Genomic DNA, 26,106 nt, shown 5'->3' on the forward strand with positions numbered 1-26,106 from the left:
TCCCACCATCCTTAGATGCTTGTGGGGCTCAGACAGGCTCGGAGAGTAAGACCGACCATGAGGGTTTGGCTCGTTTCTCTATCTTCTCAAACAAGGACGAAATAGATGGCCCTTCTGCGAGCCTCAATGCCAAGAGCCGTGGGCCCAGGTCGCCTTTTGGACCCCCCCACCCCCCGGCCCAGGAGGGTGGCGGTGGTCACCTCCAGGCTCCTGTGTCACAAGCGGGGCAAAGAGCCTCTCAGATGCAAAGGACAACATCTTTTTTATTTCCAACTTTATTTCCAACTTAAAACTTCATCATAAAACTTGTCAAATGTGTCAAAAACAAAATGAACAAATTATAGCTGAGATCAGAAACGGCAACACTATGCTGGCAAAGGCTCTTTTCTCATTCCCGTAGAGAGAAGGAAATGTCCTCCTTTCTGCCCCACAGGTTCCTTGGTCAGTCGAGCACAGAGCACGCGGGGACACGCTTTCCGACACCGGAGAAAAGCAGAATCAAAAAGCTGCCTGCTTCCATTAGTGCGAAGAAAACATGCACAACTGCCCCAAAACAAGCTTTCAAGAGCAAACCGACTTCAGGGTCACACTGACGGAGGCCGGCTCCACTGCCTGTGGCCACACAGAACAGACATACACCCAAGTGTCTTGTATATAAAATGCATCCTTCAAAACCCAAACATACACACTATATTCATTAGATTCCCCTATATTTAAGATAGAACAATTTAACTTTGAACACAAAATTTTAGTGAATTTGCTACTGTTCCATTCTAGGACAATTAATAATGAGAATCCATCAACTAGAATTTAATAGCCACAGCCACCCTACACACATGCAGTAAACTACAGTGGAGAAGTGCTTTGGAACGTTTGTTTTAGGTGAACGCCTCCTTCAGGGAGCAGTGGTCTGTGACTCGGAGGGAGGGAGGTACAAAATACAGTATGAACGGCGCAACCTCAGCAGTAGCAAAGCCACAGCTTTATTTAAAAAAAAGTAAAAAAAAACATACAAAAATATCAGCCTGAAATGGCAAGTCTTCAAACACCAATCTGTGTAAAAATGTTTAAATAGTGATGTTACTGCAAAAATATATATTCTATTTTTTTCTATCAGCAACAGTTTATAAAGGCAAACGAACGGCTGCAGTTGAGGTAGCAAAGCCAAATTCACAAACTTTGGATTGAGAAAAATACCCTTCCTCTCTTTTAACAGCATCTTTATACAACATTAAATGAATTCTAATTGTTTTGCAATTTTTAATTGACATGTATTACTTTATAAAACTTAATTTAAAATACTGCAAATGTTTTCGTTAAAAACATACTTAGTTCCTGACTATGTCACATTCAAAATACTGTACAGAAAAATCTGAAGTCCCCATATATTACATGAAAGCTATGTATTTACATTTTCAAATGCAGTTCTAGAAGCTGAGGGTAAGTGAACTGCTCCTAATACTCCCCCTTCATCCGTGGCTGCTAACGAGCTCTCCCCCACTCTTCGCAGAACGCACTTAATGCAGGACGGGGGTCTACACTCAAATCACTTAACTAGTAGATGATTTAATTCCAAAGGAAATGGATGAAAATTCTCTTCTCTGAATATAACCAAACATAAATGTGCTTCGAAGGTCACAGTTGGTTTCATGTAAGAAACACCACCGACAAAAACAATCACAATTTGAAAAGTCACCAAAACCCAGACACCCATGGTATTCTTTAAGAATGGATCCTTTCCCATTAGAAAGCAAATTCTAACACCTTTACCTGTTTCCTTCTGTTAATTGTTGTGATTTAATAACAATAAACGTGGCAAGGTGAAGAGGCCACTCAGCCCCACAGTCCTGACCGGAGAAGACAGACGCCGTCCGGGCCCCAGCGAAGGGCTAGTAGACGTAGGGGACGATGCGGTAGGGCACGCGTTGGCGGTACTGCTCCCAGGCCCGGCCGTACTTCGTCCGGCACTGGCGCTCGTCACGCGCCTCGCGGTGCACCAGCAGCATGGCGAAGTAGATCACGTAGAAATAGGGCAGAATGTGCTTAAAACCTGTGGAGTGCGGCAGCGGACGCATGAAGTATCTTCACGGTCCTGACACTATCTTCCCTGCTTTTCCCCCCAGTCCTCCCAAGTGAACCGCGAGATTGTTCCCTTTTTCCCATGACAGGGAAGCCCCCCACCCCCACCACGTGGCAGAAGGCGGCATCTGCAGGACAGGCTCTGCAGGGCACAGGGACAGCCGTACCCTCCCACACTGAGTCCTCGAGTCCACACTAACTTCGCTCCCCCAGACTCAGCTCAGAAAGAAAGTGATCAGGTGCAGCTGCAAGTGTGGGAGCTGCTGCAGCCAGGGGGAGCACCCGGCCCATCCCCCTTCCCAGGACCCCGCGACGGCACCCCTGGACAGTGCTCACCACAGGGGAGGGACCACGCCAGGGCCATGATGAGATCACCCAAGTAGTTGGGGTGACGAACGAAGCCCCACCATCCAGAAACTAGAAGATTTTTTCCGGTTGAAGTATGGATAGTTTTTAAATCTAGATAAAAATAAAAATACATTTATAACGATCTCTACACAAATAGACACACAAAATCTTTGTGCTGGAGATAACATAAATATAAACCAATACTTACATGCAAGCTTTGGATCACTGGGATTTTTCCGGAATGCATTTTTCTGAGAATTTGCACATCGGAAGATTACGTATCCACAAACTGTAATTTTTTAAAACTTGCACGTTAACAATTTAGATAATCAAATATTTAAAAACATTTGTAATCTCACTTAGAAATGATTCATGCTCTGAGGAAGTTTCCAAAGGACAGGAATACTCTGAGAGGTTCTGAACTGTTCTTAACTCAATCTCAGAATGTCAAAACAAGAGAACGATCCTGAAAGTTCACCATCCACCAGGGGAATGCCAAACCAATCAATACGGTCACATCCACAAATACAACTGGCTATAGCCCGGGCTGTAATTCCATCAAGGCTGGTGTCCGGCAGAATCAGGAACACGGGGCAAGTCCTCTGGTGCCGTAGCACCTACAAGCTGGAACACGGACGCTGCAGGACTCAAAATCAAACTGCAGCTTGGACCTGGTACCAGGATGACCTGCGCAGAAATACCCACCAAGTCCCACCACGAGCCTACAAGCTGGTTGGTTTATTTCAGGCTTCAAATGTCTCATCGGCCTTGACGTATCACTGCCTGTTAACCACCATCTCGTCCAGCCTCCACACAGCACTGGATACGGGGCACTCACCCGTAAACTAGGCGCACACCGCCCTGAGCAACACCCAGGCATGGTAAGCTTGGATAACCAAACCAATGATGAAACTAATCTTAACCAATGTCTGGAATTTCTTCTGCTATGGACACTAGTTAGCGTAGGAAAACTCACTGTATCGTATGAAGCTCCTGCTGATTTTCCTACCCTACCTCGGGTGCGGGCATTTAACAGTGTCCTAGGAGAAGAGCCACACTGACGCTCATCCACACCCACCCACGATGCTCCTTGGCTCCCACCAAGCTGCACTCCCCACCCCTCCAACCCTTCCCCACCTGCTCACAACTGAGATCAAACACCCTATCCTCCAGTGAGTCTACAGTGACTGACGTTCCCCAGAGACATTCTCTCCACCTTCAACGCGACCTTCCTCGGGCTGTAAGTCCCCCGCTAGTGCGCCAGGCCTCACACGTGTCTGAGAGCAGGCGGGCCTAGCGCGGCAGGACCAACCTTCCTGCTTTCCAGGGTGCCCAGCAGAAAAAGCAGGCCCTGCAAAGAAAAAACCGCTGAAGGACAAAGCATCCGTGCTCTCTGCAAGCGCAAGAATCTTTTTGTTTCTCACCCATCACAAACTACTTCAAACCTGAGCTAGTTACGGCCATTTAAAAGGGCGCATCAGAACGTGTAGCTGCCGGAGCACAAGCGACTCGGTACACGGTACTGAACACGCAGAGGCTGAAATCAGTACTCACGTTTCAGAGCAATAATTAGAGAGGCCATGGGCCAGGACACTTCATTGGGATGGCTGACGAGATAAAAGGCTTGAAAGCTGTAGATAAAGGGAACCCACACTAAGTCTCCAAAAGCCAGCATGAACCCAAACCCATCGTGGGTGATGTCCATGGTCGTCAACAATGCTTCCTGCGAGGAAAGAGCCGGAAAAGCCATTTTTAAAGACCTTCGGGGGATGAAAGCTTCTATGTTTCAGGTATACAAATAAAATACTGGTTTCGAGTCCAATTCATACAGAGCTATTGGGGGGCGGTCTGGTTCCCGGGCACGTATCCCCCCCCCAGGTCACTCCGCCACCTCCATCTCTGGTCACCGTACCCGCTTGCTCTGCGATGTGGAAATAACGCATCTCGGAAAGGCCACCATGCCTCCTGCGTCTGCCCGGGGCACCCTTCTCTGACCTCAGCCTACGGCTCCCCGGGCAACACCCCCCACGCCCCCTGAGCCACCTTTCTTGATCCCCCCCTGCCCCCTGACCAGACCAAAGCCACACCTGCTCGCAGGCTAAAGCGAACGCCCGAACGGGCCCCACCACTCTCCACACCAGGCCGCAGGAGGAAAGGCAGGGGCCCGTGTTGTCACCTCATCCCCCCAGCACACCGCTCGCCTGCTCTGCAGTAAGTGTTCTCCGGGTTTGCCTGAGAGCCTGCCTTTGCGCCCATTGCCTGTGTGCCCGTCCACCTTCTGATCACGATCTGGCTTTTCACGTCTGCCTTCCATGCGGGCCGCCTGGCCGCACGAGTGGACACGCCCTCTGTGGGCCTGCATACATGCAGGTCGGACTCCCGATGCAGAGCCGCCACCAGGGTCAGAACTCAGGAGGCCCTGAGGTTCCCAGACTACAGAAGAATAGCAAGTGCGTGCTCTGGGGAAGGATTGCTGGCCCAGGTCAGAGAAACAAAGGGGTCCCTCCAAAGACCGTTCTCTACCAGAAAGACCACGGCACACAACAACAGGAGTCAGCCGCTCTCCAGAGCGCCCACTGCTGGGCGCACAGGCTCTCAGCCCGCCAGGTGATTCCTGAGCGTGCTGCCGACTGCAGGGATGGGGGGGACGAGCACCGCCTGGAGCGGGCACAGCGAGGGGGCCCCCAGGGCAGCCCCGCAGAGAGGCCAGGGAACGCTCCCTTGCGTTTCATCACTCTTCTCGGTTCCTTCGGGTCCCCCGACCTAGTGAGGCGGTGGCTCAGCCTCTACCCTGCACCAGGCAGCAGCCAGAGGCTGAAGGCCCTGCCCCGAAGGCTGCAGGGCCGATGACACACGGGGACGGCCCCCGCCCGACTGCGCCCCCGCGCCCCTTCCCCGCACTCGACAGCAGACGTGGCCACACGTGCAGAACCTGTGATCTCCAGCCACGTCAACAGGGACCGCCACCACGAGTCAGAAAGCTGGGAGGGGGAGAAACTAAAACTACTAATCACCGACAAGCTACCAGAAAGGAAGTGAAAAAAGCCTCTGAGATGATGAAGCAACAGGGAAGCCTCGTCTGCCTTAGGCGACCGTCCGCTGGCCTCCTAGGGGCCACTCATCACCCGACAGCAGGAGGCCACGCCCGCACGACCAAGCACACTTCTGGGATCGGGGTTTTCTTCCAAAAGCACATCGCCGCGGGCAGAGACGCGGACCGTCGGGGCCGCGGGAGCTCAATGAAGAGCCGTGAGCTTGTAGCTGAGGCTCCTTGGTCTCCAGAGGCCCTAGCGCTCCCAAAGACAAGGCAGATCACTGGAAGACAAGCACCGGGCCTTCCAAGTTGCTCTGACGGTGCTCTCGGCGGCCGGCCTAGCCACCAACCCCAAGGCCCGCGGGAGCCACCTCCGACTCCAGACGCCAACAGACTGGTGCGCGAACTGGCCCTGCAACAGGATCACATCGGCTGCCAATTGTTTTTAAAACCGAGAGAAAACTCACTGTGAAATCTGGAGGCACAGATTACAAAGATGCCAGGAAACTGGTAACCTGGGTGTAAAAAGGCCTTATTTTCAAGGGGAATCTCCTCAGTTGAGATAAAGAGTCTTCAAGGAGCAGAAAACACTGACGGCTTCTCAGCGTGAGGAAAGCCTCGGGTTAGGAACCTGGCCTGACTTAAGCCGGTTTCCTCCATTACCGGGACTTCTGACTTTCTATCCATCCGGCCAGAGCTATCTGTGTATTTTCAAACACCAACAATAAACCCTCCCCCCCAAGTATGTAAAACTAGCCGTCTCTTGATAATCCAGAAAGCACTATCCTAATTCAATGATGATCTATCCATCTTTCATTTGATACAGTAATTAGGAAACTGAGATTTATTTATGAATCGATCACACCCACAGATCTTAAATACTTCGCACCAAGGAGCACTTGACACACACACAGAAGCACCAGCAAATTCCCAGACACTTCCCATGCATTAGCGCTCACCATGTCTGCTCCAGGGGCCACGGGGACGCACACACACTCCAGGCCTCACCAGCCTGGGAGGGGTGCACCCCCCCCACCCTGTGCGGGAGGCCGAGGCTCCGAGCAGTCAGGCAGGCCACTCACCCGCACTCCAAGCCCCGACTCCCAAGGCCTCTGCTCCTAGAATGAATTACCTCGTTCCAGAGAGCGTCCACCACATACAAGAGCTGGAAACTGTTAACCAAAATCATCGCCAACGATGGAGCAGCTCGATCCTGTAGCTTCATCTCAGCCAAAAGCATCACCAAGTTCACAACCACCTAAAAGAAAAGGGGTGAGTACCATCTCATTCCCCAGACCCTTCGCCACCACGGGGGGAGACGGTCACCTCACAGCCAAGAAAGCCACAGCGTCCACCTGACCATGCAGCAACCTGCAGGGCCGAGACGCCAACACCATGAACCCAGGTGTGATGCCTCGGGAAGGACACGCGGTCACCTCCGTGGGACACTTGTCAAAAATGCATCACTCACACCAATCATGACAAGACATCGGGCCCCCTACACGGTATGTGACCAGCACGCTGCAAGTGGCCAGGTCACACGAGCCAGGGAAAGACTCCAGGAGACAAAGCGGAGTCACAACCACGTGCCCTGGAGGGCTGTCCAGCAAGGGTGCCGGGACAGAAAAAGGCCAACAGTGGAAAAAAGAGGGGAAACTCAACAGGTCTGTGGAGTTAGCTGATAATCCTGTAACAAGGGTAATCTGCTGGCCCCGAGGCTCCATGGTTGTGTCCCACGTTCATGCGGGGGACGAGCAAGGTGCCGAAGGGAATCCTGACTCTGTTTTTGCAACGCCCCCACAGGTCTAAAATTAGGTCAAAATTCGTTTTGTTTTCTTTTTAAAGATGACAAGAATACATTTTTTCTTATGTGAATTTACCTACACTATCGCGTTCCTGCTATAATCAGAATAAAACAAACCCTTAATGTTTCATGCCTATAACAAGGGCATCTTAACCCCGAGGAGTCTATCTGCAGGAACAAAATACTTCAAATACAGATTCGTGGAAAGTTATACTTATTCCTAAAAACAGATAAAACTATTCCTAAAACCCACAGTTTCCTTGAAATGATCTAGAGTTTTTTCTAAATGCAAGACTACTGTGTACGCCAGAATTGAAATTTAAAGAAAGATGACATACCCATCCGATCAATCCGGGGCGCAATTCACAAAAGTATTTGAGATCAAAAGTACCAATCCGAGGATTAAGTTCGCGGCCAATGAAGAAATCATAGATGGCATTTCCTGGAAAGAGAAAGTTCTTACGCAAACAGTACGGCAATTGGGAGGCTTACAAAGACCACTGCTGTCTGCCGTCCGGGGTCCCAGGCCAACCCATCCAGGTGCGGCAGGGGGCAGCGCGGGCGGGTGCGCCAAGGAGGACGGGCCATGAGGAGCCGTCTGGAAGCAGCGAGGCCTCGAGGGCCAGAGCCCATGATTTTAAGGGAACCGGAGCTTTTTTAGTGATCTCCGTGACTTGGCTTGGTCTTTTTAAGGATGTTTACTATTTCAAACCAAAAGAGAAAATCATCCTAAATTTGTGATGCTGATGTTACTAAAACATTGGTGACTATACGTTAAGTCATGACAACAAAAGGTCTTACTTGTTGTCATCCCGTGACTGAAAAAGGAAGAGAATCGACTAGGAAAGGAGGAGGGAAATAATGAACATATGTTTTCCCTTTAAATGTATTTTCCTTTACATGTTTTCTCCACGCTGTTCTTCCTTCCTTTCCCCGGGGACCCAGAGCGGCAGCGGCGGGGGGGGGGGGACGTTGCTCACCAGAGCTGGCGGGGGCCAGGGCGGCCGGGGGCGCCCCCGCAGCGCGCACAGCCAGGTAGGTGCTGAGGGCCACGGTAAAGGCGAAGGCGGCCAGCACCAGCTGCAGGAAGTGCTGGTACACAAAGAGCAGCGGCGCGCCCCAGAACACGGCTGCCCCAATGGCCGCAGCCGTCAGCAGGAGAGCGTAGAACCCTAAAAACAGGGCAACACAGAAACCTTAACGCAGCCATCCCGAGATGTACATCATGACGCAACGCACAGCATCCTCTTGCCAGGCTCATTAGCATCGGGACTCGGGCTCGGCGCGCACGGCAGGTAACCTTCCGTACGGAACGTGGCACTTGCTCAGCTTTTCCCATATTCTAACATACTTAAGCTATTCTTGTGCGCTACAAACAGTCCTTATGCACTTCTAATTAAGAGAAAGCTGAATGTGCACAGAAATTCACTATTAAAAAGGTGAGAAGGGGGGCGCCTGGGTGGCTCAGTCGGTTAAGCGTCTGCCTTCGGCTCAGGTCATTATCCCAGGGTCCTGGGATCGAGTCCCGCATCGGGCTCCCTGCTCTGCGGGGAGTCTGCTCAAGACTCTCGCTCTCCCTCTGCTCCTCCCCCCAACTCTCTTTCTAAAATAAATAAATCTTTTAAAAATAAATCTTAAAAAAACTGTGTTTTTACTTGAAAATACCTGATTGATAATGGTTTCAGAAGATCCCAGTTATATTCTCCCCTCAGAATACAGATCTCAGGACCCCGCCCTCAGAGGAGAGGAGAGGCCCCCAGGGAACCCTGGCCCAGCCGGCCCTGCTCAGCTCACTACCCGAGCGGCGGGCTCTGAGGACTGCCTGCCTTGTCTCTGAGCTAAAGAAACAGCTTTTGCTTCCAGGAGCTGAGTGCCTACGAGAGCAGTGTTCTGATTTGGTCAGCAGGTTACACTTGGACAAACCACCAAACACAGAATAGAGGTAGCTGTTATTTACCTACGAATTCTAAAATCACAGGTCTTGTAAAGCAAAATGGTCACCTGCAGTTTATTATTTAAATCCACATCCTCCACATACCAGGTTTAGTCCAAAGACTTTTAGGTATTTTAACTTTAACGTTTTTTTTTTTAAAAGATTTTATTTATTTATTTGACAGAGAGAGAGAGCACAAGTAGGCAGAGTGGCAGGCAGAGGGAGAGGGAGAAGCAGGCTCTCCGCTGAGCAGGGAGCCGGATGTGGGGCTCGATCCCAGGACCCCAGGATCATGACCTGAGCCGAAGGCAGCCACTTAACCGACTGAGCCACCCAGGCGCCCCAACTTTAACTTTCTAAAACAGTCATTTAACTCTCATAAAATTGATGAATATTAAAGGCAAAGGGTAGCAGATAAAGCAGCTTCCTGCCCTATAGCCCGTGTGCACTACAAATCATCATTCGGAGTATCCTGGGGCTCTCCTTGGCTTTACGGGGCTGAAATCTCACCCAAGAAATCTAATGCTAGAACTGGAGCCACCGGATGGGGAAGTCGGAGAAGGGTGGAGCAGCTAGTCCGGCCGCCACCCAGGCTCTGCATGCGGTCCGAGGGGAGTGAAAACATGACCGCCTCGAGAAGAAGGAAATGAGTGCCCAGGGAGCCCCACAAACACAAGGGTCAACAGGCCCGAAGGCAACAATAATGGCCCCGCCCACCTCTCCCAAGACTGGGCCCCGCTGCGGGGCGGGGCTCACGGGGGCTGCAGAGCCTAAGCCGGGTTCTAGCAGCAACAGGCGTGGTGGAAGCCGTCGACTGCGCAGCAGCAGCGCATCACACGCGGTTCCAGCACCGAGCACAGCTCCACGCTCTACGTGCCTGGCACGGGACGCACCTCGAGTATCTCTGCCTGCCCTTCTAGAACCCAGCAGAACGATTCCAGACAGAGCAGGCACTGACAAGTCACAGGAAGATGTACCCAAGGTGAGAATGGTAACAAGGGATAGGATTCAAACGGCCAAGAATGAAAACTTCTAATGCAATCCCCAGGGCGTCTACTCACTCTCGTTGCTGAGGGACAACCACATGGTGCACGTAGCTCCCGAGAGCGGGTCAGCTGCACTGGATCTGGGTCTTCGCACACATCCTCTGACGCAGCGCGCCCTCCCACCGTGGGGGCCCTCCCACCTCCCAGCCCGCCACTCAGAGTGAGAGCACCTCCTGCAGGCCAGTCCCCCTCCCGGCACCAAGGGTCCCAGGGGAACACAACCAAGTCCCCCGGCCCCTGGTTGTCACAGCCGCTACAGAGGAAAACAGGAGAAAGGACAGAAGGGATGAGCACCAGGTGATGGACGAAGTGTGGGATCACCTATTGTTCACCTGAAACTCACATGACGCTATATTCACTATACTGGAATTAAGATAAAAATAAGAACTAAAGGGGCGCCTGGGTGGCTCAGTCGGTGAGGCATCTGCCTTTGGCTCAGGTCATGATCCCAGGGTCCCAGGATCGAGTCCCCACCTCATCGGGCTCCCTGCTCAGTGGGGAGCCGTCTTCTCCCTCTCCCTCTGCTCCCCCCCACAACTCACGCTCTCACTTGCTCTCACTCTCTCAAATTAATAAATAAAATCTTTTAAAAATAATAATTAAAAGATAAAATATAAAAAAGGAGAGAAAGTGACCCGAGGGCTTCCCTGAGCAGAGCGCTGACAGGGGTGCCACCAGACACTCGGGGGGACAGTGTCCCAGCAGGAGGCCGCACGTGCAGCCCAGAGACACCCAGAGGCCAGTGGCCGTGGCTCCCGGGGCAGCATGGGACTTCCGGGCCTGGCCGTGCCCCCGGGCCCTGGTGTTAAACACACAGACAGGTCCGATCAATTAGCCGTGGAGCCCATGGGCAAGAACACGCACTAGTCCCGCCGGCGGCCAGTGGCTCGGACACATGCAAGAGCACAGCGCTCACGGGCTCCGGGCGATCATCACACTCAAGCTTAAAGAAAAAGAAAAAATCACCGTTCAATCTATACTTGAGTCTTCTTCCATCAGTAAGAGGCATGCCTTCCACAACCTTAACAGAAAAAAAAAGGGTTTTTTTAGTTTAAAACTTTAAAAAGCCCAACCTCTACATCTTAAATTTCGACATCGTTCTGTAGCCCAGGCAGTGACAGGCTGTGAATGCGGACGGGCTGGCGCACACAGACCCCGTGGAGAAACTGCTCGGCTGAGGCTGCCCGACCGCCCCTGCCTGGAAACTGCCACCACCCTGTCCGCCTCCGGCTCCCACGTCTGCAGGGACAGGGCACAAGCCCGTCGGCCCCACATTGAGCCCGGCTACCCTGGCCCACCTGCCGCGTGCGGGCTCGTCCCACACACTCCCGTGCTCTTCTCGTTACACACGCATACACACGTGCACACACACGCGCACACTCACTCGGCCGCTCGCGGATTCTCCGTCTCCAGGAGGCAGTGAGCACTTCCGGTTCGGGGGCACTCGTCTGTTCATCCGCAGTCCACCCCCCCACCCCCCCAACACACACACACTCAACAAACACACAGCTCCATTGGGATGAGTGAAAAAATTCACCTGCCCAATGGCAGCCACATCCTACCCCCCAAAATGACTGTTCAGAAATGCTGCAATTGTAGGAAATAGGAAGCACTAACACAGTGTCCTCTGTCTTTGGCCAGACTCCTCTTCCCTTTCACTGGCTGCAAAAGGGGACCCAGGAGAAAGGTGAGGCCTGGTGGAGCTCACAGCCTTAGCAGAATCCCACATGCTAATTTCAAATGACCGCCGAAGGATCCTTATCTAACAACTACTGTGCTGGGCTGTAGTCTATAAATGAGTGAAAATAGACATGTACATGTATATCTGTAAAATCTTTCACCATAGAAACTGCATTTCTTATTGAAAGTCATCTAGTTTGAAGTAGGCTTATCTAAGTTAATCTGAATGTGTGTTTTTACTGTAGAGCTTTACCCTAAAAATGCCTGATTGGGGGGGTGGGCAAGACATTGTGCCCTCACAACGGAAACTTACCTTCCCGACTGGCAGTAAGTAGAATAGAGCCTGAAGCAAAAACCAGAGGAGGTAGACCCCAAACACTCTGGTTTCCCACAAATCAGACAAAGCTGGCAAAGGAGGCGGGAAATTCAGAAGACTGGGCTCTTTCTGTTTGCACATCAACAGCAACAGGAAGAGGAAGGCGGGCAGGCCAAGCATGATGAGAAACACACCTGCAAACAATCAGTGACCGTTCAAGCCTCGAATTTCAGTCCGGTTTATCTAGTGGTTTCACTTTTTCAAGGCAGAGCCGAAGGCTGGCTAACCATCTGACCGACTGCTAGGGTACCATCAGCTCCTCATCTCTACCCGTCTGGCCAGTGGGCGAGCGCCCGGAGACAGCAAATCAGCTGAGGTCCAGCACCAGACAGCTGAACTCCGCCTCACAGACCAGGCTCTCATACATTTAAAATCCAACCACCACGGCAGCAGACATGTGGAGATTCTGGCAAACTAGAGATCGGAACATCTAAAACTTATCAGCCTAATCGTAAAAAAGCTAACAAACTATCCCTAAGTTTTTAGCAATTAGGACAGGATCCCGTTCACGGAGCGCATGCGCACAGTGATGCTCGGGGAGCCTGGGTGGCTCAGTCATTAAGCGTCTGCCTTCGGCTCAGGTCATGATCTCAGGGTCCTGGGATCGAGCCCCGCATTGGGTTCCCTGCTCAGCAGGAAGCCTGCTTCTCCCTCTCCCACTCCCCCTGCTTGTGTTCCCTCTCCCGCTGTCTCTCTCTCTCAAATAAATAAGGTCTTAAAAAAAAAAAACAAAAAACAAAAACACAGTGATGCTGGACACCACCTCTCGCCGCCCGACCAGCCCAGTTACAACTTACAAAACACAAGGCAATTAAGCCAGGGCGTATTCTTCTTTTACTAGTATTTTCTTTTACATGAAATTTCATCACTTTCAAATTACTACCCACTTCAGAACACTAAGCCTTTGAACACTTCAGATCTCGGATGCTCACAGCCAACCCGTCGGGCAGGTCTGGCAGACGCCCTGACCCCATTCCGTGGACATGGCCTCTGCCCACGGCACGGCTGCGCTCGGGCTCCGCCCCCTCGGGCCTCATTAGTCCATTCTCCCGTCCCTAATTGTCACTGTCCTCCGCATACACCTCCCATACCAACCTTCCCTTTACCTTCTGCACTTCTTTGTTCGAAACCTACTAACAGATTGCTGGAAGTTTTAAGTATAGCCACACGGGCACCCTCTCCACTCTAGGACGATTCTCAAAACTGCTCCCACGGCAGGACTTTCTGCCTGGAAGGCTCCTCCCCAGGCTCCCGCCCAGCTCAGGCCCGGCCTGCTTCACACTCCTTCAGAGGAAAGCCTTTTTCCTTCCCGGCACCGCTCCACCGCATGCTCACCGCCACCGCCCTCCCCACGCTAAGCCCGGCGCTGCCACCTACCAGGGACTCCGCCGAACTCCAGACCCTCGGTCTGTGTGGCTGGCCCTTCAGAGGTTTTCAATAATGTAGACCCTTTTGTTGCAACAATGTTTTCTTCCTTAGAATCTATGTCTTTTAATTTGATCTCCTCTCTTCTTGGCCGAAGGCTATACTGTGTAGATATGTAACTACTTTCTTCCGACAGATGGAATTTTTCCTAATTAAAAAATAGAAAATAGAAATGTTTACGGCCAGTAATTATCATTGGTGCTACCACATTAACTGATTCAGCATCTTAATATAGCCGTTTACCAACAAGAATAAATTTGTTTAAATTATATTCACTCTTAATTTAAGGACACAATCTTAGAAGAGATCGTAAGAGAACACTATGGTGTTCAGTGTGACTCTTGAGGGAAAGTCACATTTACAAAGAGGACAAGTGCCGGAGACGAGAAGGACACCCCGTACCTCAGTGTTTCTGTGAGGCAGGCCATCCCTCTCTGTGCGCTCAGGCTCCCCGTTGTACCTGCTGATGCTGTTCCCAAATGGCTTCTAAGGTGAAGAAATCAAACCATTGTAAACTTAAGAATCATACCTTATTAAAAAGACCATGCTGGCAGAAATTTGCTATTATGAGATCAAGCAATAAAACAAACCAAAGATTCTCACAGCTTCAATTCTAAGGGATTTCAGCATACTTTTGTTAGAAAGGAAAAGGAATAAAAGATTAGAATCTCCCAGTCTTGGAAAGAGTGGACTTTGCAGTATAGATCTCTACACGAGATCTTTCATCCTTTAAACATAATTAGACTGAGTGCTACCGTGTCACGGTTCAATGGGAGATACTCTTAATATTTGCTATGAGTTAGAGAAAGTAAAAATTGGTCAATTAGTTCACTGAGTGGTTAAAAAGGGGGGGGAGGGGAGACATTCACTGCCCCAAACTAGCCACCAAGGGGAAATTAAGACATGGTGGGTACTTAGGGAGTGCCGCCAGTGACCTTGCTGCCCGGTTTCTACGGAGCCCTGAGCCCCCTCTGCCTGTGTCCCTCTCCTCACACTCTCCAGACAGTGGAGGGAACTTCTCATCGGACTGAACCGGGGAAGTATGTGAGCTTGCGAAAGATTTTTCAGGCAATGCATGGCTGAAATCTGTCACTTTGCTCCTTTCTGCATCACTGACAAATGAGAACACTAATAAACCAAGAGGAGGAAAGCAAGTTAAAAACGTCCTGGGGAGGCCCACCGGCAAAGGGCCGCAGTGAGATAGTGTCAAGTTCTAGCTCAGAGCAGTCAAACTGAGCGGTGCAAACAGTCAACATACACTTAAGTCGGCCAAGGCACCAGCGAGCCACTCAGCAGCAAACGGAGCTACGTAAAAACCACGCTCTCGGGGCACCTGGAGGGCTCAGTCGTTAAGTGTCTGCCTTCGGCTCAGGTCATGATCCCGGGGTCCTGGGATCGAGCCCTGCATCGGGCTCCCTGCTCGGTGGGAAGCCTGCTTCTCCCTCTCCCACTCCCCCTGCTTGTGTTCCCTCTCTCGCTGTGTCTCTGTCAAATAAATAAATAAAATCTTTAAAAAAAAAAAAAAATACCACGCTCTCCGTACTTCCAATGTCCGCCATATAATCTGTAGCCACCCTGTGACCCTGTACCACAGGCTGGTCGGCCAGCCTCAAACCGTGCTGATGGCAAAGTGACAGATGCGCACACAGGGAGGCGAGTTACTGCAAAAGGTCACGATGCGGCAGCCACGTGACCGCCAAGCTACATGCAGCACAGTGCGGCCCTGCCCATGCAACACACCATCCTCAATTCCAGGGTGCGCACACGGTGGCCCAGGGCTCTGCTGGAGGAACACAGCCAGTCTGTGGCTCTTGGGTCACCAGGACTGTAAGAAGGTCACACTGTAAACACAGAACGGGCACTAGATGCTAAAAATGAAAAAGTGACAGAAAGCATGAAGCATCTGTTCCTTAAAGCTGAGTCCGCTGACTGGCCCTCAGAGCCGCTAACAGACGGAATGTTCAAGCTCACCAGTAATCACCAAAGGCAAGGGAAAGCGGTGAGCTGACGGTCTTCGGCAATCAAATCAACCAAAAAAATTATCACTATAATTCTCAGAATGAGCAAATGGGCATTCACACCCTACGGATATTGGCAGAAACCTTCTCGAGGCAGTCTGGCCACGTGCGCTCCAGCCTCGAGTCTGCTCTACCATCTGAGCTGGCCGTTCCACTTCCAACCAAGCACTGATCTTCAGGAAGTATCAGATGTTGTATATTTGTTCACTAGACAGAGAAAAAGCTAAGCCTGTCATTAATAAGAGAGCTGATGTGAGCAACCACGTCGCATTTGTACGACTTACCAACCGGACAGTTCCATACAGCCAACGATGTACAAAAACATAACGCAGTTTATTCCTAATATTTTAAAATTTAAAAATCTGACTATAAAACAGTGTGTACCTAAATCCGGTTTTTTAGGATTATTAAAAATCTGTGTGCATTTATCCAGAAAAGAGATAATATAAGTGAACAGAACAAAAGATAACCTGCATTCAATTCTTTTTCTTCAAACTCATTTCCATTTGGCCTACCATCTAAGATATCCTTGTGCACGGGCCTACAGGTTCTGTCCACCGACCTTTCCAAACTTCAACTCAGAAAGTAATTCCATTAAAGTTATCATCTTGGAATAGGGCAAGTGATCGAGTATAATGATGCCAAGAAACCAAGCGTATGCTTTTGTAACACACAGTTATGTTTCCTTATTTTATATGTGAACTTCTATAAACTATAAAACTTTTTCAGTTCAACCTACAATCTACATCTATGTGCAATTTAAACACTGCCTTTTTTAAAGCCATGATATTAAATAGCACTCTTGTAACTTGGCATTCTTTTTCATTGGCATTTAAAAATATTATACTTCCTATTCTTCCATCGGTTTACGTAACCTTCCAAAGTCAGCACCTTCGATGCGATGCTTCCCTGACCCTTTACTATGACTCACTACGGTCTGAGTAAACATGCACACGAAGAGGAAGATGGTTTGCGACCGAACCCAGGACAAGGGTAAAGGCCTCCCGCGAGCCCCGACACACGCACCAACACCAGCGGGGTCAATTTCACTTCCAATACTTCCTTCCTCATTTCCTTAATGTCGGCCTGGTGCGAAGCAGAGGCGGATCGGCGGGAACTTCTAGGTGGTCGACCGGGGGATCGGGAGCGCGACCTTGACCTACTCCCTCGGCGTCTGGAGGGAGAACTGGAAGTTGAGCCACTTTTCCTTTGTCTAAAGGAAGTTAAAGGCTAGAGAGGGACAAGAAGGCACAGAGCTTTAGCACAAGACAGACCTGAACGAGAAGAGGGCGCCAAGGCATGCCCGGTACCATCGACTCTGCGACCACCCCAGGCATCAGGGCAGCCGAGGGCCCGCTGGACCAGGCCAAGCAGATGCTGCCACAGTGGCCCACCTCCCACGGGACACGTGCGGCCTTTCCACTCCTGACTCTTCTCAGAAGGTACTGCCCCGGAGTGGGTGTGTCCAAGCCAACTAGCTGTGCACTTTGCCAACAGCACCTCCAAGAGCAGCTACCAGACACCGAGTCAAACCAAGATGAGGGGACAAGCGAACCACATACAGTAACAAGAAACCGAGTCCCGCAGGTGCGCTCTCAATAACACGCCCAGCGGATCTGGAAAGCGGGGGGCAAGGCTGGGTTACTTATGAGCAACATCTCACTCTGCCCTCTTCTCTCCACCTGATTTTGTGTGGCCCAGGAGCTAAGAATGGCTTTACATTTTGTAAATGATTGCAAACGACAAAAGAAACATGAAACTTTGTGACACATGAGAATTACTTGAAATTCTCATTTCAGCACCCATAAATAAAGTTTTATTGGAACACAGCCATGTCCACTCACTTCCAGACCGCCTCGAGCTGCCCTCGCACTGCAGAAACTGTATGGCCCGTAACACCTACAATATTCACTATCTGCCCCTTTGTTCAAAAGCTTTGCCAACCTCAGGCGAGAGTACTAAAACTGTGGTTCAGAGGCTATGGGTTCAAGAACTGTTTCTTACTGATCTACAACAAAAAATGAAATTGAGACTGGACGTGTAGAAATCCTCACAGTATTTCAACATAGTGATTTTATGCCTGTTGAATCTAACACTACAAAGTTAGGGCTTTTACTGCACGCATCTTTCTTCCAAGCGTCTAGTAAGTCATTTATGGTATTTTATGTAAGCACTCTACACCATGGACCAGATCATTTAAAGCCCGGGCCCCCACCAGAGAGGCTGAGAAACCCTGGGCCAGATCTACCTCTAGTTAATGTCACCCTCCTGATGAAATCCTCAGTGGTCGGGATGAAGCCCAAACCTCTCTGGTTCTGCTCCTGTTAACCCTCAGCTGGCCCTTGCCCACCGCGCACTTGGCCATCCCTGTCCGCCACCCCCCCCAAAGCCTCTGGCAAGAGCCATGAACCTCCATCCCCCGGGTTTTCCCCATTTGGCCTCAGCACCCACCCACGTGTCCTCTGCAAGCCCTCCCTGAGACCCAGCACCACCCGCCAAACTTCCTCACCGAAGGCATGACATCAGGGACATGATCACAGAAGGAGGTCTTCTCCCAGAACTAGGAGCCTCGGGGACCAGGACACCACGCTGGACTCGTGCCTCCCCAACCCGAAGCCGAAGCGCGGCCCCACCACTCCACACAGAGCCAGAACTGACCGCTCTACACCTAGAAACACACCACTAGCTATTTCCCTGCCTATAAACAGACTCTGGCAAAGCAAAGGAGCACTTACCTTGATATCATTCTCCTTCAGTTCAAGTTCGGTGCCGTCTTTGTACTTGACGGTGTAGAGCTGGGAGTGGCTATCATGACTCAGAATTTCGACTTCATAGTAAAGCGAACTTCCAGGCCACCGACCTCTTACCACCTCGCCGTCGGCGAATTTCCTACTCGGCATTTTGAAAAATCAGCCTAAATAGTTTAAAAGAAAAAAAACAAGGAGTCACTGCATGTGTCTTTTTTCAGAGACTGCACACTAAAATACAACTTTCCAAAGTGTTTAACTGGCAGAGAGGGAGAATATCCGACCCCTTGGTCCAAAAGTGAGAACAAAGTATAAAGATGTTAACCGGTTTTTCCAAGGACATAAAAATAGCAGGAAATGGCAGAGGAGGGATGCACAGAGGCTGTTCTTTGTGCTAGGGCGTATCTCATCTGCAGTCACTTTACCCAGGATGATCTCGCCACTGTGGTACCTGCCGGTGACACGAAGATGCAGCAGGACAGAAAGGCACCAAGTGGTTTGCATTCTGCAAAATGCTATCACCCGAGTGACCAGATTTCTTGCTATTCAACAAGGCAGTCACAAAGGACCCATTTCCTGATTTATAAATCTGCATACGGGGCATCTGGCTGGCTCGGCTCGTACACCATGTGACTCTTCATCTCTGGGTCAAGGAATTCAAGCCCCACACTGGGTGTAGAGCTTACTTTAAATAGATAGATAGATAAATAAATTTGCAGATAGTCTTACAGAGGCTTTAAAAATGTATTTAAAGAAGAAGAAACCAGCCATCTGGGAAAACCAAGGATGTATAATTAACATTACTATAACCCACCAACAAGGAGAAAAATAATTCCAAACCCATACAAATAGCAAATTTGGGGTGCTTTCATAAAGTTTTCCAGTCTTAAAGCTAAAATCCCAAATGCACACCAGGCAAGTCCGCCAACCACACACGGGCCTTCATCCTAGCGGCCCTCTCAGGTTCGCAGCAGGCATCCACCCTCAGTTACAACGTTCTTTCCCACATGGCCCCAGAGCCACGTTTCAACAGCACTCCAAGAAACCACACGCAGCCCGCAAGAATGACCACTTACGGGAGGCGTGCTGGCCCCCCTTCTTCAATTATCAACTGGTGCTGGGTGCTTCCAGCTCTTGGGCAGCAAGCTTTCTGCGTCCACCAAGCGGCAGAGTCCCACTGCCACGTGACAAAGCTGAGCGCCTCCCGCCTTCTGCACCAGCCACTGAACAAGCTGGGGGCCTCGTCTAAGAAGAGAAATGCTCCCCAAATCACCTTGCTCTGGCCACCTGCTAGATGGTCCGGGCCTGTAAGCACGCCTCCTCACCCCGCTGCCGCCAAGACCCAATTGGACAGCGCCATGTGCGCACCCCAGCAACTCTCTGGAGTTAGGAAAGGACAAAGCGGCATTACCCCACCCCTCCGGGGGGAGACCTTTCATAAGCACATTTCTTCACTGTTAATTGCCTGAGAAAATACTTCACAAACTTCACTTGTTTAGAAAGATAGGAGCTGGGCTGGGAGATGAAAGCAAACCCAGCCACTTATCCAGTGATTAGAGGGTGCCAGCCCGTCACACGTGAGCAGAGAGGGTGCTCTCTGCCCGCACCCACCTGAGATAGCATCGCGGGCTAATGAAGGGGTGTGGGCTCGGACAAGGGGGAGAGGAGCCAGAAGCTTCGGGGTGAAGTCACACCTGGCTGAGGCGGCACCTGAGGGGCACTTGGCAAGCAGGGGGCAGTGGACGCCTTGAGCCATGAAGGAGGGGGACAAAAAGGAAGGTGACAACAGCAAACCTTGCCTGTTTCAACATTCAGGTCCGAGAGCCTCCAAATACTGAGAAAGAGGAAGGAAATGTGCCACCCTTCTCTCTTCTCTCGTGCCCCCCCTCCTCCTGGGACCCCCTAAAATCACACCACCGTTACTGGTACTGATGCTCTGAGGCTGGTCAACCAGGTTTGAAAGAAGACCATTGTATCTTGCTACACGAAGATGCCATCAAGTTTCAAACAACAACTCTTCAAAGACTGGAAAAAATGATTTTTTAAAAAGCCCTTGGAGCAGATACTGCACCTTGCTGAACACTGACTTACTGCCATCTTTGTTACCCAATTAAATATTTTGGGTTACATAAATTAAAATACATGGTAGATATCTGTTAGGTCGCTAAGCTTAATTTTTTTTTTTTGGACAGCCACATGCAGAAGAATGCAACTGGACAATTTCCTTACACCACACACAAAAATAGACTCAAAATGGATGAAAGACCTCAATGTGAGACAGAAATCCATCAAAATCCTAGAGAACACAGGCAGCAACCTCTTCGACCTCAGCCGCAGCAACTTCTTCCTAGAAACATCGCCAAAGGCAAGGGAAGCAGGGGCAAAAATGAACTATTGGGACCTCGTCAAGAAGTCTTTTTTTGACAGCAAAAGAAACAGTCAACAAAACCAAAAGACAACTGACAGAATGGGAGGAGATATTTGCAAATGACATACCAGATAAAGCTAAGCTTAATTTTTTTTAAATGAACTAAGCATTGGGACTTCACAGCGATGCTTCCCATGGCGGCTGAGGAAGAAAACCCAAGCCGGCCTCTCCTTAGGAGACTGCTGTGGTATCCACAAATGTTCCAGAAGATGAAACCACAGCATTAGGCGCACCTCCACTCTGGCCAAGCTCCTCCCACACTTGTGACGGCGGCCACCTTCCACCAGAATCCCCCGCGGGAGCGAATGGGCCAGGCACCCACCTGACGATGTCCTGCCCCACACGGGAAGGCCTCCCTGAGGGCAGAAAGGAAAAGCCTGTTGCCTGAGTACCAGCGCCCCAGCTCTTCCTCTGAAGCCACTGCTAACTTGCTTGGCAGCGCTGGGATGCTCACACGTCTGGGCTCCGCTATGTTATCAGCACCACAGAAGGCTGCCCACCAGAGAGCACAGCGTTACAAGGGCCTTTGGTCATCTTGCCCTCATTTTTCCAAACCGGTCCAAACACGGCTGAGAAAGGGAAGCTCAAAGGAAGCCGGACCGCGCCCCTGCACACCTGGGCCCAGGGCCCAAGGCCAGCTCTGCAAACGCCCGGCCCGGCCGTGCCCCCGCCCCGCCCCGGCTGCAGGATGCCGAGGGAACACCAGCGGCCAGGCCGGCCCGGGCAGACCGCGCGACCGCCCTGAGGGATCTCAAGGCGCCAGGGTAAGGTCCACTGCCCTGCGGCTCGTCTTGGCCCTCCTCCGCAGACAGCTCTCGGACGCCAGCTCGAGCTGCCGGTGCTCCGTCCACACCGGGCCCCGCTCCGGCCCCGCAGCGCCCGGCCTCCCGCCACGGCTGCGACCACGAGGGCCGGGCACCGGCACACGCGTGCACGCGGCGCGGGGCTGGCGCGGCAGGTGCTGCAGGGGAGCGCGGCCTCGGGGGCCCTCGCGCGGCCGGGGCGGGGGGGGCGCCCGGAGCAACCGCGCCGGCGGGAGCAGTCCTCCCGGGCCAGGCCCTCCGCGCTCAGCCCTTAGAAGTGCCCCTTGAGGCCGCGGGCCGGTGTCACGACGAGAACTTTTTTAAAAGCCTTCAAACGGTGAAAACACAGGCTCGAGCGCGCGCAGCCCGCTTCACCATCCGCTTTCAGAGCGTGGGGGCCCGGGGCCCGGTGACAGCGAGGGCGGACGGCAGCCGCGCTCTGTGCCCGTCAGCGCATCCCCTCCGCGCCCCCTCGGAGTCCCCCGGCCCCGTGTCCCCCGAGGCCCCGTCCCGCCCGCCGGGACCCCGCATCCCCGCGTCCGCGTTCCCCCCGACCCCGGCAGCGCATCCCGCGTCCCGTCGCGTCCCCGTCCCCGCCGCGGCCGCACGCAGAGGCCCGAGTCCCCCCACCGCCACCCTCCCGGCCGACACCGCCGCGGCGCGCCCAAAATGGAGGGAGGCGCCGGCGATTTCCACCTCAGCTCCGCTTCCGCCGGGGCCCCCCTGCAGGGGGAGCCGAGGCCGCGCATCCCCGGCCCCCCGCCCCCCGGAGGCCGCGCCGCGCCGGGCGGCGGGCACGGGGACGCTCACCTGCGCCGGGCTCCGGCGGGACGCGAACGGCTCCGGGACAGTCGCCAAGCAGCACCCGGCGGCGGCTCCGCGCGCACGACGCCGCCCCTCGCGCCCGCGCCCGCGCCCCCGCGCTCGAGCGCGCGCCCCGCCCCGCCCCCCATGGAGGCCGCCCAGGGCTCCCATTGGCCCCTCGGCCTTTTGAATCGTCCCCGTCGCCGCCCATTGGTCGTGCGTGTGGCGCGTCCGCCCCGCCCGGCCGGCCCGCGGGGCGGTGGGGAGGCGGAGAGGGCGGGGCGCGGAGCCGGGCGGAGCCGCACCGCCCGGCCCGCGGTCGCCTTATCGCGGCCTCCCAGGCGCCGCGCCCCCGTCCCGCCTCTGAGCTGCCGGCCCCGCTCGGTGAGGCGCCGCGCACTTCGGGCCACGGCCGGCCTGGCCAAAGAGATAATAAAAAGCTGCAAACGCTCAGTTCGCGCGGTGATGAGTCCGGACCAACTGTCCGGGGCCGCAGGTGCTTCCTGCGAAGACGCTGGCCGAGCTCTGCCAACCGCGCGGGGCCTGCGGCCGCCTGGGCGCTGGCTCCTCTGTCCTGAAGGCGGCGGGACCGGGCCTGGGCCGCGGGCGGAGGGGGCGGGGGCGCGGGGACCGGGGGTCCTGGCCGGAGGCGCCAGACGGTACCCAGTAATGTGCGGCCGGGGACCGAGAACTCTTACCCTGCGCGCTGGGCAACCACCCGCACCCCACGAGTCCGGTGCTAATTGGCCATCAAAGTGCCAATCATTACATTAACTCCGAATCTGGTATGGATCTTAAACCTTTTTTTCTCCAAGTTACCATTATTGGTTAGTTGGTTTCCTTCCTTTGAGGTTGAGAGCTTAAAGAAGTCCACTGAAGTTCCCCATTTTGCAATGTGGTCTTCAGGTATTTCTTAACCCCATGCTAGGCCAGCCTAACTTACTGGGTGCATTTAAGTGAATTTCAACTTTAAAAACACTGTCAGTTAAATTAAAATAGTAAACAGGTTTTTGCAGTGCGGCTTTGGTCTCAAGAGTTCTTCCTCTCAGTTACAAACCACAAAACACTCAGGTTTACTACTTAAATAAATAATAAATAGGAGCTAATGCATTGAGCTTTCTCAGACATTCACATCCAGTGTGAAAGTTTTCATCAGAGCCTTTCCTGGAAACAAGTTCTGACATCGAATTGTCTTCATTGTCATGGAATTTTCGTGGAGATCTGAGCCACAGAAATGCACATTGCACTCCAAAGTCAGAAAACCTGATTTTTGGCAAAGCCGTAGGCCCACATTGTCCTAATAATGTTTAAGGTAAGATAATATTACCCCTGCCTCATTTTTTTTGCAGCAGATGACCCAGAAATGAAAACTCTATTCCAGGCATAAGGGGCCCTAAGACAGTCATTATTCCTAATGGCTAAGCAGCGCTATGCTGTTCGTTCTCCTCTGTCCTGCCCAGGACCAGGATTTCACTGCACTTCCCTTGAGAGACGCATTTCCTGGATCATTTCTGTTTATGAAATAAAAGATATCTTTAAAAACACACACACATTGCATTTTAAAAGTCAGGTTTATAAAAAGCCTCATAACAAAATGAAGTTAAAAGATTGTAAATCACTAGAATGAGCTAACATTCTACCTTATAAATTACCAAAAACGTTTTTCAAAACAACTGATTTTGACATCAGAGAAAGTAATTCTCGGAGCACCTGGGTGGCTCAGCCAGTGAAGCGTCTGCCTTCGGCTCAGGTCATGATCCCGGGGTCCTGGGTTCGAGCCCCGCATTGGGCTCCCTGCTCGGTGGGAAGCTTGCTTCTCCCTCTGCCGCTCCCCCTGCTTGTATTCCCTCTCTCGCTGTGTCTCTCTCTGTCAAATAAATAAATAAAATCTTTAAAAAATAAAAGTAATTCTCTTACTGTTTATTTCTAGTTAGTAGACAGAAGTATGTTGGGAAAATCAGATTAATACCTATGTTAGTTTCTCAATAAAGGAAGGATTGGTATTTTCCTCTCATTTCTCTTGGGGAGTGGAGAATTTCCAGGGTTAGTTCTCAGAGAGATGCTTGTCAACCACAATTAGCCAGTTGTGGATTTTCAGAAACTGTAAAGTCAGAGTCACTTAAAGAGCCCTGTCTTGGCACTGCGGTCAGTAATGAGGCAGTGGGGAAGCAAAGCCAGAGACCACACTGGGGCCAGGAAACCCTGCATGGGAAAGAGGAGCTTCGTGCAGGGTGATTCCCCATGGAAGGTCTTTGCTTCTGCTTCGCAGAGGGTCTGGGCTATGAGGACTGAAACAGTTCTTTCGGGAAGTAGGTCTAGGCACAATTTAACGTGGCATGAGGAAATCCAGCTGGACACCTTTGGTACTGTTTTTTTGGTTTTGTTTAAAGATTTTATTTATGGGCGCCTGGGTGGCTCAGTCGTTAAGCGGCTGCCTTCGGCTCAGGTCATGATCCTAGAGTCCTGGGATCGAGTCCCACGTCAGGCTCCCTGCTCAACGGGAAGCCTGCTTCTCCCTCTCCCACTCCCCCTGCTTGTGTTCCTGCTCTCGCTGTCTCTGTCTCTGTCAAATAAATAAATAAAATCTTAAAAAAAGAAAGATTTTATTTATTTATTTGAGAATGAGGAGCATGCACAAAAGGAGGGGGCACAGAGGGAGAGGGAGAAGCAGGCTCCATGCTGAGTAGGAAGCTGGACGCGGAACTCGATCCCAGGACCCTGAGATCATGACCTGAGCCAAAAGCAAACTTTTCACCGCCTGAGCCACCCAGGCGCCCCGGTCCTGTTTTATAAGGAACAAGGAGTTCTACACTGGAGGTGCAGAAAGCCTTTCATGACGTGGAAGTACCCCAGGAGCCATCTGATAGCACATTTCTACTGATGGTGTTTGATCTGAATCATTCCTATTCACAGAAACGGAGCTCGTGGTTACCGCGGTGGAGTAATCAGGTCCATCTCGATAACAATGACTTTTTCATCTTTATTTGAAACACTTACACTTATGTCTATTTGTAGCACTTACCTGCTTCTTTTTTCTTACTGTTTCACTATCAGAGGAAGACGTGGATCCAAGTACCCTGCTGTCCTCAGTTTCAATGGAAGAACTGAAGCAAAGGAATATCTTAAGCAATTCAGTATGATTACGTGATTTTTTTCCGCCCAAATATTCAAGCTACACACTATGAGAGCTGTTGGATACGTATGCAAGCCAGTTCTGTACAACGTGTGTTCTGGATAAAATAATTCAACAGACTACTGTGCCCCAAATAGGTTTTAGGTTGTACAGTCAATTAGAATGCTCTTGCTTCAAAATACAGTGAAGAAACGTAAAATGATTATGCACATTTTATTTTTGCATATTTAAATTTATGCAAATTACAATTCTGTTTAAACCACTGGCATCCATCTCAACTATTTTCTATCATCACCCTCAAACGTGTTTTACGCAGATCTGATTGCACCGGATACCATATGAAATGAAGATTACTGTGATCTAAAAGTGAGTCTTCGAAGACGGGCCCTGGGAAGGCAGACAGACAGACAGACAGGCAGGCAGACAGACAAGCGGTTCTTCAGAGCCC

The 26,106-nt window shown here is 51.6% G+C and overlaps 1 protein-coding gene across 3 annotated transcripts; it reads right to left on the reverse strand.

The window, feature by feature from the left end:
- Window positions 1-245: 245 nt before the first annotated feature.
- LBR (lamin B receptor) lies at window positions 246-22,623 on the reverse strand. 3 transcript variants are annotated; one of them, XM_035008667.1, is made up of 14 exons: window positions 22,532-22,623; window positions 18,479-18,657; window positions 16,770-16,973; window positions 14,128-14,211; window positions 13,678-13,873; window positions 12,238-12,434; window positions 11,211-11,265; window positions 8,246-8,437; window positions 7,604-7,707; window positions 6,594-6,719; window positions 3,982-4,150; window positions 2,636-2,716; window positions 2,416-2,538; window positions 246-2,050 (listed from the first exon to the last, which is right to left on the reverse strand). In XM_035008667.1, exons 2-14 carry the CDS (start codon window positions 18,641-18,643, stop codon window positions 1,890-1,892), a joined length of 1,857 nt encoding a protein of 618 aa, XP_034864558.1. In that variant the 5' UTR covers window positions 18,644-18,657; window positions 22,532-22,623; the 3' UTR covers window positions 246-1,889. The 3 variants fall into 3 exon arrangements, with proteins under 3 accessions (XP_034864558.1, XP_034864559.1, XP_034864560.1); XM_035008668.1 differs by lacking the exon at window positions 22,532-22,623 and adding an exon at window positions 21,241-21,633; XM_035008669.1 differs by lacking the exon at window positions 16,770-16,973 and having other exon boundaries at window positions 22,532-22,615.
- Between the last annotated feature and the right edge of the window lie 3,483 nt (window positions 22,624-26,106).

The sequence above is a fragment of the Mirounga leonina genome, unplaced genomic scaffold, assembly GCF_011800145.1.
Source record: "Mirounga leonina isolate KUSES-001 unplaced genomic scaffold, KU_Mleo_1.0 Mir_152, whole genome shotgun sequence".
Classification (NCBI taxonomy): Eukaryota; Metazoa; Chordata; class Mammalia; order Carnivora; family Phocidae; genus Mirounga; species Mirounga leonina.